Below are 16,521 nucleotides of genomic sequence, written 5' to 3' on the forward strand. Positions count from 1 at the left end.
ATTATGTAAGCTTCATGAGGATTGTCCACTTTTTTCATATCCCTTAGTTCATTATGTTGATATGCAAAACTAATTTTATAATTTGTTTTAAACTTAAAAAAAACCCGAAATGATCAACTTGCCTAGGTTACAGTAAGAATGTTTATAACTTGAGAAACTGTTATGAAACTAGTATGCAAATTTTTTGAGATGGCAGACTTATTTTGGGGATACTATGTTTAAGAAAGCATCTTTTTTAAAAAAAATTTTTAATGTGAGATCTTAGTTCCCCAACTAGGGATTGAACCTGTGCCCCATAGAGTGGAAGTATAGTCTTAACCACTGGACCACCAAGGAAGTAGCAAGAAAGCATCTTTTAAAGCTAAAAAGATACACAGGCCTGTACTCTTTGATGTAGGAATCACACAATTCTAGGAGTTTATCCTCCAGGCTCACTTTCCCCACCTGTACAATGTATGTTCAAGATGTTCATTGCACCACTGTTTATAAGTCAAATATTAATAAGTATATCCATCAATAAAAAGGCAACTTAAAATCCTTATGTAGTATGCTTCCATTTAGATACAATAGGAGGATAGGGAAGAACACATTGACATCTGCTTGTATATACATTTTAAAAAAAACCTCTGGCAGGATTTAAGGAAGCTAACAACGGCAGTTACCTGTTTTGGGGAAGGTGATAGGAACTGGGTGGCTGAGGGAAAGCAGAGGAGGAAGACATTACTGAATAGCTTTCTAAATTTATTGATTTGTGAACTAAATGTACTGTTTATTGAAAACATGAATTTGAAATGACAGTATATATTTTAATCAAAGGTACACTATATCACTCTACCAAATTAATCTTACTACATGACAAGCAAAATATGTTGTACTATATACAGTGTATTACTAATTAGCAATAGATGGAAGGTTGCAGTCAACAATGGAATAGGGAACTACTTGCTTTCTCCCATTCTCACAGCAGTTTACTTTAAAAACAAAAAAATCAATGGGTATTTACTACCTTTGTAATTAAAAATAATTATTGAAGGAAAGATATCTGCTTGGATGGGGCAGCTACATGAAGTAAGGAGGAATGTGAGTGTGTCCAGGAAACAAATGACAAGCCACAAAACTCTCATAAAAATCTACTTTATTTTGTGTGAGAAACAAGATACAAGAACAATGTTTGGAAAGAATAAATCAACAAAAAGTGATATGCATTTCTGGGAAAACAAACACTTTCTTCTCAGACTTTAAGTTTCTGGGCACAGAGAGGCTCTATCTGCTTAGGAGTTTGAATGTCCAAGGAAAATGGGGATGGCTAAGAGCTTGCTATGACTGAGTAAAAGACGCTATTATATTTATTACATCTCATTCCTTTCTAACAAAAGGCACACATGGGGTGGAAAGGGAAAGGATAAATATTGAAGGAATTTACTATTTAAATGTTCATCACAAATGTTCTTTGAAAGATCTACGCTGGGAAGGCAAGGCTAAGTGTGACCACAACTATAAGTCACCTTGAGAAGATGAGAAGTTCTCAGAGGCAAAAAAAAAAAGTCAGGTTTAGACTTGATTAGCCATACAAGAAGAGAAAAGGACATTAGATTTTAGGGCAGGGAGAACTAAACACCAACATGAAGAGTAGTTAAGGAAGATGCGGGAAACATGGTGTTTGACCCTATACACAGAAAGGGGCCTCAGCGAAACTGCAGAGGGCTGATCCTCAAACCGATCACATCTTTGCCAATCTCTGTCACCTATGGAAGAAGAAAAAAAATTAGGGGTTTTTGAGGGTGAGAAGCCTAGAGGGTCTGCTCCCTGCCCTCCTAGTGAGGACAGGAGAGTGCTTTGTTATGGTTACTGATTCATAAGGAGTGGTGGGGAGAAGTTCTACCTTTCTCCAATGTCATCACCTTAAGGTGTGAGGCGGGAATACAGGGAACCAAAGGACCAATATGCCTTCTTTCCCCTTCCCTCAATATTCTGGATTCATTTCTCAAGGACAGTACTTACTGTAGTGACCTTGCAGATCTGACCCTTAAACTCAGGGGAATAGCAGGCCCCACTGAGCGGACATTTCTCCACTGGCTTTCCACGGTAGATGGGCCGATAAGATGCAGCACAGATGTCGAAAGGGTTGTGCATGTCATAATTGAGCTGATAGGCATCTGTGGGGTTTTTCTCACAGGCAGACAGGATTTTGCGGGTCTAAGGGAGGGAAGGAATGTTTTGTTTAAAAGGACTGAAAACTGCACACCACAACTCAAATGACCTCAACACCATGGTTAGTAGTTTCTTTGATGTAAGAAGCAATTGTACTGACTGAATACAGAGTAAGTTCTCTGTACAGGTCATATGAAGGAATAATAATTGCCATTCCTATTGTATTAGGGTTTTTCCTTTTCTATCCCAAAGTGGCCCTATGGAACTAGACCCATAGTGAAGTGAAGTAAAAGTTGCTCAGTCGTGTCCAACTTTTGTGACCCCATGGACTATACAGTTCATGGAATTCTCCAGGCCAGAATACTGGAGTGGGTAGCCTTTCCCTTCTCCAGGGGATCTTCCCAACCCAACGATTGAACCCAGGTCTCCCGCATTGCAGGTGGATTCTTTTACCAGCTGAGCTACAGGGGAAGGCTAACTAGACCCATACTTCTCCACTAAGTCTGAGAATTCTCAGGGTTGGCCATGAAAGGGTTAAAACTGGCTTTCACTGCCCAAATAAAAAAGCTTTCAGAAAGCACAAGTAATGGGACATGTATATATATAGAGGTAACTAGTGTTGATAAGGAGAAACCTAGAACTTAAGGACAGTTCGGGGCTGACTTTCAGCTACAGAGGAGCTATTTGATGTCACAGGTCACACTTTCAGAGTGGAGCCATATCTGAGTAAGGTATTTGTTTAGTTTCCAGGAATAAAAGGGGGTCCTCATGCCATACACAGAGAAGGCAATGGCACCCCACTCCAGTACTCTTGCCTGGAAAATGACATGGATGGAGAAGCCTGGTAGGCTGCAGTCCATGGGGTCGCTAAGAGTCGGACACAGCTGAGCGACTTCACTTTCACTTTTCACTTTCACGCATTGGAGAAGGAAATGGCAACCCACCCCAATGTTCTTGCCTGGAGAATCCCAGGGACAGGGGAGCCTGGTGGGCTGCCGTCTATGGGGTTGCACAGAGTTGGAAATGACTGAAGCGACTTAGCAGCAGCATGCCATATAGAGGTCCTCATCCTCTGTATGTAAACAGAGGATGGCATCTTGTTGCCTCTTTTGTTGAATGCTGTAATACAGCACTTTGTTTCTGAGACAAGAACCTTGGTCTTTGACCCCCTCCATGTAAAAGGAGATCCAGTTCTCCTATGCTCACTGAAGGAGTTCCCATATACCTGTTGAGCCACCTCCGGCTTGGGTCCAAGTTCCAACAGGCGCCGAGCAAAGGTAGCAGCAGTCTTAAAGTTCTTGAGCTTGAAGAAGAGGTTGAGGGCTGTACGCAACACCAGGATCATGTGCACTGGCTGCAGGTTTGAGTGGGTGAAATAGGCTGCCATCTGGTGGACAGAAGAAGGACCATATGTCAGGCTGATGCTAAAGCTACGATAGATCATTTATAAGTAGTTGCACACGCATTAAAAACACAACAAAACCACCAAATAAACACCGGACTGGCTATAAAACAGAGAAAGCTTCTGCCTCCTAGTTATAGAGAACTTATGGGATGAGGAAGAAGGGTGGAGAAATACATACTACTGTCACAGAAACAGGCGCAAATTTCTCTCACTCCCCACATTGAGACCTAAAGAATTCAAACTCCATAGAGGCTTCCCAGGTGGCACTAGCAGTAAAGAGCCCACCTGCCAGGGCAGGAGAGGTAATACGAGACCCGGGTTCGATCCCTGGGTGGGGAAGATCCCCTGGAGATGGAAATGGCAACCCACTCCAGTATTCTTGCCTGGAGAATCCCATGGACAGAGGAGCCTGGCGGGCTACAGCCCAGAGGGTTGCAAAGAGTCAGACACGACTAAAGTGACTTACTATTCATTCATTCAGAGGGTAAAAGGGACGATGCCTCTGTACTGCTCAGAGGGCTTACCTCACAGATGCGCTTCTGCTGTTCTAGAGTTTCTTTGGGCAGTTTCTTCCTTTCTATCTCCATGGACAAACCCACAATGTACTCACGGCAAATGGTGATAAGCTGCTGAGCCTGGAGAGAGGGGACAAAAGAAGGTCACGGCACAGATGCAAGACTAGGGGGGTGCCTAGCACTCTGACAAGCAGCTAGACTGCTCTTACCTCTGCAATCTCTTGTTTATTGTCCACAACAAGAAGTGGCACACTGAGTAAAATGGAGCGGAACTTTTCCACAGCCTCCTCAAACTTGCCGACTGTGGTGAGCTGGTAGCACAGCTGCAACCGCTGGATGAGGTCATTAAGCTTCAGGCCCACAGCTGGTACACCATTCTTCAGCCCTGCATCCTTCCTGAAAGAGAAAAGCAGAAAGAAGACAGGACGATTAGGAGCCCACTTCAACCTAACTTCTGGAAACATGATCACAACGGCCTACAGTGAAAAAAGCCAGGGAAAAGTGGCAAGCCAAAGATCTTTTCCTATTAGGAAACATCAGCTTTGGGACAATGCTGATATTCCCTGAGGCTACCATCTGAAATATCTACCACAAGCTGGAACAGAGAGAAGCAAGGGGCCTTACCAATTGCGATTAGGATAGCCATACATGGAGGGCAGGCAGGGCAGAGCCTGATAGGTGGTACGGCCTCGGGCATAGGTCTGCAGGAACAGTTGCTTGTAGGGGCCGAACTGGGTTACCCCTACTTGGTCGTGAAGGAGCTGGAATACAAGAGGAAGGAAACATAGGGATCTGAGCTCTGCTACTTAAAAACTAGTTGACCTTGGGCAAGGTATTTAAGTTAAGTTCTCTCTACTTGGTTCTTCATCAATAAATTATATTAAATTATAGGATCTACTTCATTTAATAATACCCATAAAGCATTCATGATAGTGACTGGCAAACAGTCAGCATTAAATGTTAAGTGGTTGCTGCAGCTGTTGGTACTGTTATGGCTACCATAGCACATGGCTTAGTGTTTAAAACACACACCTGTTCATGAAGGGGTGAAGGGGTGCTGACTTCACTGATGTGAGCCAGAAAGCAGGCTATAAACCAGTGGAAAATGGCTGGAAGAATCCACTTTAAGAGATTACTAAGCCGTACTGAAAGCAGATAAGAGGTGATACATATACACCTCTGCCTTTGTTATCTGGTTAAGATGAGTCAGCCATCCCCCTGGGACCCCAGGCACATTCAGTGAAAGCCAAGGTAACTTTTAAGACTCACTCGCATGGCTGTTTCAAAAGAGCCGGCCAGGATGTGATCAACTGGAAGCTGAGAGTTATTACACCAGATCTAACAAGGAACAGAAAACCCAAGACAAGTGAAATTTTGCCCTTTCTCTTCCCAACAATCCTACTCTGTATCTGTAACAGAAGAGTGTCAATATTCTTTACACATGTAATCAAGTACAGCCACCTTAGAAACATTTATCCCTACAGGGCTATATTTCTCTGCTTACCTGAGTTGGGCTGGTTCCCTTGGTTGGGGGCACAAAGAACCCATCCTCAGCTCCACCAGCTGCCCCGGAGGGTATATCCTAGGGGAAAAAGAGAAATGAGTCATTTTTTAAGTCATTCAAGCAATTTGTCCTGATCAGTTCAGTTCAGTCGCACAGTAGCATCCGACTCTTTGCAACCCCATGGACTACAGCACGCCAGGCCTCCCTGTCCATCACCAACTCCCTGTCTACTCAAACTCATGCCCAATGAGTCGGCGATGCCATCCAACCATCTTATCCTCTGTCGTCCCCTTCTCCTCCCACCTTCAATCCTTCCCAGCATCAGGGTCTTTTCCAATGAGTCAGCTCTTCGCATCAGGTGGCCAAAGTATTGGAGTTTCAGCTTCAGCATCAGTCCTTCCAATGAATATTTAGGACTGTTTTCCTTTAGAATGGACTGGCTGGATCTCCTTGCAGTCCAAGGGACTCTCGAGAGTCTTCTCCAATACCACAGTTCAAAAGCATCAATTTGTTCTGATAAATCTAAACAAAACTCTATCTTATTCCCAGCCTCTGCTGGTGAGGGGTGGTGGTTGTGGAAGATGATTCTCAAAATAGTAGAAATTTCAGTAGCTGTAACAAAAGCTGTATACCAAAAGCTCCAATTCACACAAAAAAGCTTGCTGCCTTTTCATAAGCTGCCATTGCACAACCCTAGTTATGTTCTTCTATCTTTCAAGTGGGAGATAAAGAGCAGGTTAGGAGGATCTAGATGTCCTCCGTTTTGGGGTCCTTAGGACAGGGGTCAGGGGGTGACAAGGCTATTGGCCTCCACAGGGGGAAATGGAGAGAACCATACAAGGGTGAGAATTCCACCTACCAGCTCAGGAGGAAGCTCCAGATCTTCTTCCACGTCCCAGCCACCTCCTTCTTCTTGTCCCTTGCCAAGAGCATCATCCCCCAAACCTTCTGTAGCCTCCACAAACCCATCTGTAAGGAAAATCCAGGCACAAAATAAGATTTGCAACATGACAATTTTAGCCAAAGGCAAGAAAATGTTGGGATCCCATTGTCCAGGACCCTGCAGAATTGCCCACAGCCCAGTCCCACTCCAAGGAGCCGATCTGCCCAGAACAGTCCGGAGATGAGCATCTTACCTTCATCCAGCTGCAGCTCGGCATCCTCTCCCCAGCCCTCAGTACCAACAGTGTCAATGTCGATGTCAGCAGCCAGCGCGCCTCCCTTCCCTACAGCGCGAAGGGACAGAAAGGAGCTGGTTACTGTCGGTTAACTCTGAGATCCGGCCTCCTCTGCAGGCAAGATGTATCCCTACAGAAGCAGGTGCCAATGCTTTGTCTACTTACTGTTTTAGTTTATTATTTGTTTTTGTGGTATCTATGTCATGCTAACTTGCAGGTTAGCATAGGTTTCACAGAATGAAGGAATAGAAGAGAGATGAAAAAAACTGACCTTCCTGCTACCAAAAACTTCCTCTTAAACAATCTTTTTACTAACAAGCCTTTGGTACCAATTCTTGGCATTTCTTGCTGAGATCTTTGCTAAGTTAGCACCACTACTGTGTAAACAGGGCGTGAGGACAAAGGTTAGAGGAGAGGATATGGAGGAAAGAGCAGCACTAGGCACAAAATACCCAAGGTCTATTTAGGTAGGTTCTTAGTTGCCAAGAAACTCGGAAGAAACACATCAGTAGACTTTTCCAAGCAAACAGGGTAAAGATAAGAGTGGCAGTGGGTATACTCACATGACAGAACTGAGGGAGCTGAGGTTTATATCTCAAGATTGTATGTCATGAATGATAAAACACAGAAAGGAGAGTATGACTACATATATGGTAAAACCTAAGAAAATACACCAAAAGTTAATAGTGGTTGTTAGAAGCATGAACTAAGAGAGCTCTTTCCCTCCTATTTTCTGAATTTTCATGATCTCAGCATGCTTTTATTTAGTGTTTAAAAGGCTGTACAATAACTCTGATTGGCATCTCAGTGCTCCATGAGGCATCACACAGAAAAAAGAACAGAGAGAAAGGACATTATGGCTAAGGGTACTCTCTAGAACAGTTTCTCACAAAACAAGCACACAACAAAAATGTTATGGAAGAAGTGGACATTTACCCTTGCTGGCAATGGAGCCCTCAAAGAACCCTTTGGACACAGTCAATAAGGGCCAGTTGGTATCCAACGGCATGATAGGAGCAGGTGGCTGAAGCAACTTGGCATTAGGGTCAATGTCTGGGATCTGGAAGGCAGAAGAAGGTTAAAAGCAAACAGCTCTCAGGAACATTGTAGGGGAGGTCATGGAGCTTTCTTTGATCTCAGTGGGAGTGACATTTGTAAGTTTAAATAGTCCCAAGATATCAGAGTTAATCCTGTAATCAGAGACACTTTACATAAAGACTCACTGTCTCCTTCTCTGGGTCAAATGTCTCCTTCAGGCTCTCAGCTTCTTCGTCTAAGCCGTGGGTAGCAGCTGTGAGGTAGGCCAGTGACTCTGTGAAGAAAGCAGACTGTGTGGTAAACGTGCATTTCCGAGTGGACCCCCATCAGCGTCCTGATGTCAGCCTCCCGGTATTCAAGTCCTGGCATAATCCGCTCCCCTTAAGTGTGGGCTGGACTTACTGACTCACTTCTAATGACCAGCACGTGGGAGAAATGATGGGATGTCATTTCTGAAATTAGGATACAAAGGTATGGCTTAATCTGAGGTGCCCCCACCTGCTCTAAGGGAAACCAGCTGCCATACTGTGAACTGCCCTATGGAAAAGCCTAGACAGCAGAAAACTGACGTCTCCCAGCAAATAGCTAGTAAGGACCCAAGGCTTGCCCACAGCCACACAGTGAACGTGGGAGTGGATCCTCCTCCACTTGAGCCTTGGGAAGTCTGCAGTCTTGGCCAACACCTTGATTGCAGCCTAATGAAAGCTAGTGAGCCAGAGGCACTGCAAACTGAGATAATCAATGTTTATTGTTTTAAACTACTGTTTTGGGTAACCAGCTATACAGCAATAAATAACTAGAACAGTTGCTTATCCTTAAGATCTATCAGTGTTAACAAGAACCTTGAACTCACTCCTTTCTCTTCTCTTTCACGTCTCACATCAGTCCCCTTCAACAAATTACGGTGGTTCAACCTTTAAAATGTATGCCAAATCTGACCATTGCTCAGCGGTCCACAGGTAGCACCTTGGTCCAAACCGTATCTTTCACCTTTCTTATTCCCTAGTGTATCTCAAGTGCTAGTGTAATGCCTGGTGTATACAGTGGGTTCTCGAAAAATATCCCTTAAATATAAAATAAATATGAGTAAAACCCCCAGACTTGAAGTAAATAATAAAAACTCTAACGGCATTCAACCAACTACATTTACTATAGTATCTGCTCCAGGGTCTTTTAAAATCCACTTTCTCCATGATATTAGCTATTTTCCTACCAGTGTCTAGAAAAACTATATTTTCTGGCTGTCCCTCCATTTGGCTTTGAAGGAAGTCTTCTGAGCACGGTAGGAGCATGTGGTCTCTTCTGAAAAATGTGCAATGAAGGAAATCCCCTCACCACTATACATGAATAACTTGCCATAAAGGAAGTACTTCCTAAGGCCGCCCCCACCCCATGTGAGTTCTGGATACTTACTCTGTCCACAGTTCTTCAGGATCCGCACTCGCTCGGACACATCTCCCAGGTAGAGAGCATTCTGATAATGGCCACTCATGTCCTTTCGGATCTCAGCTGCACCAAGACAATAAGAGGCACTAAGTTAGGTCTTCTCTCTCAAGTTCTCTCTTGCCTCTATTTGCCATCTTCCTCCCCACAAGGACCCCTCTTCCTATCCTTAGTTTCCGGGGTCTCACCAATCTTCATCATCTTGCGAAGTTTCTCTAGGTTGCCAGTGATAAGGTATAAGAAGGAAAGTTTGTCAAAGTTTTTGGTACGCTGATAGCACATTTCCACGATCTGGTGGTTCCCCTGTAGTAAGGCCACCTCTCCCAGCTTTTCCCAGCAGTTCTTGTCATCCAGTGCTTTGGCTGCTTCCAGAGCAATCTAAAGAATCCCCAGGATTAGAGGTAACAAGTTGGAGGTTATTATGACTGAAAACCAGGGTCTGCAGTCAAAATGTCCATCTCTAAATAAATCTCCCAAGCAACTCTTTATACTTCATTCCACCTAGCTTTGCTTTCAGTAATTCTACTGAAAATTCAATCAACAAATAGGATCCCTTAGGATCCATGGATCGAAGTATCACATCACATTATCCTCCTCCTCAGAAATTTACAACAAAATCATCTTTTAGCAGTTGCTGATTCCATACAGTCAATTCTTGCTTAGCTATCATATTTCCTATCTGCCAGGTCTGATGAACAATGTGGCTCCTCAGAAGAAGTAATGGAAGAAGGAAGTTCAGAACTATTTCTATCCATTTAAAAATAATGTTCACAGACTCTAGACCTCAACCTTTAGTAAGTGTTCCTTCATCCAAGCAGCCAATTGGCAGATCAAGGTCAAGGAAACAATGAGATTTTTCCAATTCTATGCTATCGTGCTTCTGTTGTAAAAGTTACTGAATTCAGACTAACTCAGAATGACAACAACAGTAGAAATGCTGTGGCAGAAGCAAAAATGGACAAATGAGCAACAGGCAGATGGCTCAATGACTTAAAAAATCCTAAAATTCATTACACGGGCTGAAGAAGCAAGCCCAGAATAATGTCTTCCCAAGGCCATGGGAACCCCTTCGCCTCCTCTACCACAATACGGGGCTTATAACTACTTCTCTCACCTCGGTGTTTCCACACTCCAGTGCCAGACTAAAGCGAGTTTTCTCATCCTTGACGAAATGCAGCGCCACTTCAGGATATCCCTTCTTCTGAAGATAAGCAATGATAGACTGGCCTACGAGTTTTGCATTCCTCACCATGTGTAGCACCTAGACATTTGGGGTGGGGTAGGTAGGAAATAGAGATCATTTATAGGAAAAAAGGAGCACTGCCCCTCTCAATACTCCTAATATGCTTCCTCATTTCATACCTCGTCATATTTTCTGTTTATCAGGGCCAGTTTGAACTTGAACTCAGTGGGATCAATGGTAAGCACCCGAGGACGACACTCCCTGTCCAGGCAATATACATTGTTGCCCTTCACCCGCGTGACGTAGATAGGTAAATCCAGAGTTCGGATGATCCCATAGTCCCTAAGAATAAGAGTTAAAGAGCACAATTTTCAGCAAATGCGTGGGTAAATCCAGCCTATATGGAAGTAAGACAAGTCTAGGACCTAGTCTTTTATCTTCTCATTATCCCTTTCTCAAGTGCCATTTGAACAATGGTATAGATGTGAAGTGAAATCAAAAAAGAGCAGAACTAAATGCCAGACTTATTTTATTCTCTTGTGTGAAGTGGGAAAATATGGGGCAGATGGTATGATTTCTCTTTATAAGCTAATACTCTGCAATCTAAGAGACACAGCTATCAGAACCAGACCTGAAAGTTAAGAATCTTAAGTTCTGATATAGAATCACTAAACCACTGCTGCAACTACTTAGTCACTTCAGTTGTGTCCGACTCTCTGACGCTAGGGACTGTAGCCTGTCGGGATCCTCTGTCCATGGGATTCTCTAGAAGAGTACTGGATTGGGTTGGCATGCCCTCCTCCAGGGGATCTTCCGGACCCAGGGACTGAACCCGGGTCTCCTGCACTGCAGGCAGATTCGTTTACCACTGAGCCACCAGGGAAGCACCACTAGACCACCATGAACAGGTCAATCCTTCCTTATAAGCTGTGAGTGAGAGCAGAAGACAGGTACATGTGAAGACTCCTGACAAAGAAATGACGCAAAGCATGTGATGTTTTAAACTAAACGAAAATTAAAAGTTTACAAATGAAAACTTGTGACTATAGCTAACACAATACTTGAAGGATAATTTATAATGTTAAGTACTCACATATTAGAAGAATACTCAAAAATTAATGAGCTCTATATGTTTAATATTAGGATAAAGACTAAAAATTAATAAGTATCCATCTCAAAAATTTTATTGTTCTTTTAAAAGTTAAAACAAAGAATATACTTGGAAGGAAAAAAATAAAGCCAATAGTAGAAATTAAGAAATAGAAAACAAAAATACAATAGAGAAGTTCAAATTATTTGAAAATAGCCTAATAAACTAAAATTAAAGTGGAAAAGATTTGTGGACCTACTATGGCAACCCACTCCAATATTCTTGCCTGGAGAATTCCATGGACAGAGGAGCCTGGGGGCTATAGTCCCCTGAGACAGTCAGACACAACTAAGAGATTAACACTTTCACTTTCTTTTACCAGATGTAAAGACTTACAAAACGATAACACCCAAGACAGTGCAGAATTCGATCACAGATAGACAAAAGACCACAAGAAAACACATCTTTGTATTTCTGTAAATGTGATTCATATATCACAAAGATGGCTCTGCAGAACTATGGGGAAAAGTTGGTATTTTTCAATACATGATGTTGGTACAAAACTGAGTGTCCTTATGAAAAAGTAAAGCTGAGCCCACTACACCTTACACTATATACAAAAATCAACTTCAGGTAGATTATAGACCTAGATGCAAAAGGCAAAACTATAAAGTTGTCATAGGAAGAGGTAAAAGAATGTTCTTATGATCTTGGAGTCAATAAAGATTTCTTAAATAGGACACAAAACTTGATATCCATAAATGATAAGATGCATAAACTCAACTACATTAAGAACATCTGTTCATTAAAGGATCTCAAAAGAATCAAAAAATATGCAACAGAATGGGAGGTGATATTAGTATTTGCAATACACTGCCATCACAAAGGATCGATATTCAAATAAATAAAGAACTCCTATAATAAAAGAACAAGGATAACTTATTTAAATGAAGGATTAAAGCCTTGAACAGGTAGACACAACCAAGTCCTCAGTGCGGATGTATCACAGATGAGAAAATTGAAGGACACAGTTCAAAGAACTTGACCAAGGTTTGCTACAGCAGGGAAAGACTTTGCCTTCACTGGTCAACTCAGATTAGCGTGCTGGATGGATCAGCTGGTGGCATCCAAAAAGAGAAGAAACCCAGCCCCACCCACCAGAACTCCAACACAAGCCTCCCTAACCAGGAAACCTTGACAAGCCACTGATAGAACCCCACCCACAGTGAGGAAGCTCCATAATAAGAGAACTCCACAAATTACCAGAATATAAAAAGGCCACCCCAAACGCAGCAATATAACCAAGATGAAGAGACAGAGGAATACTCAGCAGGTAAAGGAACAGGATAAATGCCCACCAAACCAAACAAAAGAGGAAGAAGTAGGGAATCTACCTGAGAAGGAATTCCGAATATTGATAGTGAAAATGATCCAAAATCTTGAAATCAAAATGGAATCACAGATAAATAGCCTAGAGACAAGGATTGAGAAGATGCAAGAAAGGTTTAACAAGGACCTAGAAGAAATAAAAAAGAGTCAAAATATAATGAATAACGCAATAAATGAGATCAGAAACACTCTGGAGGCAACAAATAGTAGAATAACGGAGGCAGAAGATAGGATTAGTGAAATAGAAGATAGAATGGTAGAAATAAATGAATCAGAGAGGAAACAAGAAAAACGAATTAAAAGAAACGAGGACAATCTCAGAGACCTCCAGGACAATATGAAATGCTCCAACATTCGAATTATAGGACTCCCAGAAGAAGAAGACAGAAAGAAAGATCATGAGAAAATCCTTGAGGAGATAATAGTTGAAAACTTCCCTAAAATGGGGAAGGAAATAATCACCCAAGTCCAAGAAACACAGAGAGTTCCAGACACATATTAATCAAATTAACAAAGATCAAACACAAAGAACAAATATTAAAAGCAGCAAGGGAAAAACAACAAATAACACACAAGGGGATTCCCATAAGGATAACAGCTGATCTTTCAATAGAAACTCTTCAGGCCAGGAGGGAATGGCAAGACATACTTAAAGTGATGAAAGACAATAACCTACAGCCCAGATTACTCTACCCAGCAAGGATCTCATTCAAATACGAAGGAGAAATCAAAAGCTTTACAGACAAGCAAAAGCTGAGAGAATTCAGCACCACCAAACCAGCTCTCCAACAAATTCTAAAGGATATTCTCTAGATAGGAAACACAAAAAGGGTGTATAAACCTGAACCCAAAACAATAAAGTAAATGGTAACGGGATCATACTTATCAATAATTACCTTAAACGTAAATGGGTTGAACGCCCCAACCAAAAGGCAAAGACTGGCGGAATGGATACAAAAACAAGACCCCTCTATATGCTGTTTACAAGAGACCCACCTCAAAACAAGGGACACATACAGACTGAAAGTGAAGGGCTGGAAAAAGATATACCACGCAAATAGAGACCAAAAGAAAGCAGGAGTGGCAATACTCATATCCGATAAAACAGACTTTAAAACAAAGGCTGTGAAAAGAGACAAAGAAGGCCACTACATAATGATCAAAGGATCAATCCAAGAAGAAGATATAACAATTATAAATATATATGCACCCAATATAGGAGCACCGCAATATGTAAGACAAATGCTAACAAGTATGAAAGGGGAAATCAACAATAACACAATAATAGTGGGAGACTTTAATACCCCACTCACACCTATGGACAGATCAACTAAACAGAAAATTAACAAAGAAATGCAAACTTTAAATGATACATTAGATCAGTTAGACCTAATTGATATCTATAGGACATTTCACCCCAAAACAATGAATTTCACCTTTTCCTCAAGTGCTCATGGAACCTTCTCCAGGATAGATCACATCCTGGGCCATAAATCTAACCTTGATAAATTCAAAAAAATCGAAATCATTCCAAGCATCTCTTCTGACCATAATGCATTAAGATTAGATCTCAATTACAGGAGAAAAACTATTAAAAATTCTAACATATGGAGGTTGAACAACACACTTCTGAATAACCAACAAATCACAGAAGAAATCAAAAAAGAAATCAAAATATGCATAGAAACTAATGAAAATGAAAACACAACAACCCAAAACCTGTGGGACACTATAAAAGCAGTGCTAAGAGGAAAGTTCATAGCAATACAGGCATACCTCAAGAAACAAGAAAAAAGTCAAATAAATAACCTAACTCTACAACTAAAGCAACTAGAAAAGGAAGAATTGGAGAACCCCAGAGTTAGTAGAAGGAAAGAAATCTTAAAAATTAGGGCAGAAATAAATGCAAAAGAAACAAGAGACCATAGCAAAAATCAACAAAGCCAAAAGCTGGTTCTTCGAAAGGATAAATAAAATTGACAAACCATTAGCCAGAATCATCAAGAAGCAAAGAGAGAAAAATCAAATCAATAAAATTAGAAATGAAAATGGAGAGATCACAACAGACAACACAGAAATACAAAGGATCATAAGAGACTACTATCAGCAGTTGTATGCCAATAAAATGGACAATGTGGAAGAAATGGACAAATTCTTAGAAAAGTACAACTTTCCAAAACTGAACCAGGAAGAAACAGAAAATCTTAACAGACCCATCACAAGCACAGAAATTGAAACTGTAATCAGAAATCTTCCAGCAAACAAAAGCCCAGGTCCAGATGGCTTCACAGCTGAATTCTACCAAAAATTTCGAGAAGAGCTAACACCTATCCTACTCAAACTCTTCCAGAAAATTGCAGAGGAAGGTAAACTTCCAAACTCATTCTATGAGGCCACCATCACCCTAATACCAAAACCTGACAAAGATGCCACAAAAAAGGAAAACTACAGGCCAATATCACTGATGAACATAGATGCAAAAATCCTCAACAAAATTCTAGCAATCAGAATCCAACAACACATTAAAAAGATCATACACCATGACCAAGTGGGCTTTATCCCAGGGATGCAAGGATTCTTCAATATCCGCAAATCAATGTAATTCACCACATTAACAAATTGAAAAATAAAAACCATATGATTATCTCAATAGATGCAGAGAAGGCCTTTGACAAAATTCAACATCCATTTATGATAAAAACTCTCCAGAAAGCAGGAATAGAAGGAACATACCTCAACATAATAAAAGCTATATATGACAAACCCACAGCAAACATTATCCTCAATGGTGAAAAATTGAAAGCATTTCCCCTAAAGTCAGGAACAAGACAAGGGTGTCCACTTTCACCACTACTGTTTAACATAGTTCTGGAAGTTTTGGCCACAGCAATCAGAGCAGAAAAAGAAATAAAAGGAATCCAAATTGGAAGAGAAGAAGTAAAACTTTCACTGTTTGCAGATGACATGATCCTCTACATGGAAAACCCTAAAGACTCCACCAGAAAATTACTAGAGGTCATCAATGAATATAGTAAAGTAGCAGGATATAAAATCAACACACAGAAATCCCTTGCATTCCTATACACTAATAATGAGAAAGTAGAAAAAGAAATTAAGCAAACAATTCCATTCACCATTGCAACGAAAAGAATAAAATACTTAGGAATATATCTACCTAAAGAAACTAAAGACCTATATATAGAAAACTATAAAACACTGATGAAAGAAATCAAAGAGGACACTAATAGATGGAGAAATATACCATGTTCATGGATCGGAAGAATCAATATAGTGAAAATGAGTATACTACCCAAAGCAATTTACAAATTCAATGCAATCCCTATCAAGCTACCAGCAATATTTTTCATAGAACCAGAACAAATAATTTCAAGATTTCTATGGAAATACAAAAAACCTCAAATTGCCAAAGCAATCTTGAGAAATAAGAATGGAACTGGAGGAATCAACTTGCCTGACTTCAGGTTCTACTACAAAGCCTCAGTCATCAAAACAGTATGGTACTGGCACAAAGACAGACATATAGATCAATGGAACAAAATAGAAAGCCCAGATATAAATCCACACACATATGGACACCTTATCTTTGACAAAGGAGGCAAGAATA

The 16,521-nt window shown here is 41.1% G+C and overlaps 1 protein-coding gene across 2 annotated transcripts in view; it reads right to left on the minus strand.

Annotated features, from left to right (window-relative positions):
* COPA (coatomer protein complex subunit alpha) overlaps positions 1,119–16,521 on the minus strand; it is a 50,776-nt gene continuing 35,373 nt past the window's right edge. For both annotated transcript variants that reach the window (XM_005677223.2, XM_005677222.2), the window contains exons 18-33: positions 10,597–10,759; positions 10,349–10,495; positions 9,423–9,612; positions 9,205–9,300; positions 7,977–8,065; positions 7,690–7,813; positions 6,712–6,801; positions 6,435–6,544; positions 5,576–5,653; positions 5,341–5,409; positions 4,696–4,832; positions 4,281–4,467; positions 4,081–4,191; positions 3,377–3,538; positions 2,002–2,196; positions 1,119–1,745 (exon numbers count right to left, since the gene is read on the minus strand). In XM_005677223.2, the coding sequence (XP_005677280.1) occupies positions 1,686–1,745; positions 2,002–2,196; positions 3,377–3,538; positions 4,081–4,191; positions 4,281–4,467; positions 4,696–4,832; positions 5,341–5,409; positions 5,576–5,653; positions 6,435–6,544; positions 6,712–6,801; positions 7,690–7,813; positions 7,977–8,065; positions 9,205–9,300; positions 9,423–9,612; positions 10,349–10,495; positions 10,597–10,759 (2,008 nt within the window). In that variant the 3' untranslated portion in view covers positions 1,119–1,685. The remainder of the gene's footprint in view (positions 1,746–2,001; positions 2,197–3,376; positions 3,539–4,080; positions 4,192–4,280; positions 4,468–4,695; positions 4,833–5,340; positions 5,410–5,575; positions 5,654–6,434; positions 6,545–6,711; positions 6,802–7,689; positions 7,814–7,976; positions 8,066–9,204; positions 9,301–9,422; positions 9,613–10,348; positions 10,496–10,596; positions 10,760–16,521) is intronic.

This window comes from Capra hircus, chromosome 3 (genome assembly GCF_001704415.2).
Source record: "Capra hircus breed San Clemente chromosome 3, ASM170441v1, whole genome shotgun sequence".
In the NCBI taxonomy this organism is placed as follows: domain Eukaryota; kingdom Metazoa; phylum Chordata; class Mammalia; order Artiodactyla; family Bovidae; genus Capra; species Capra hircus.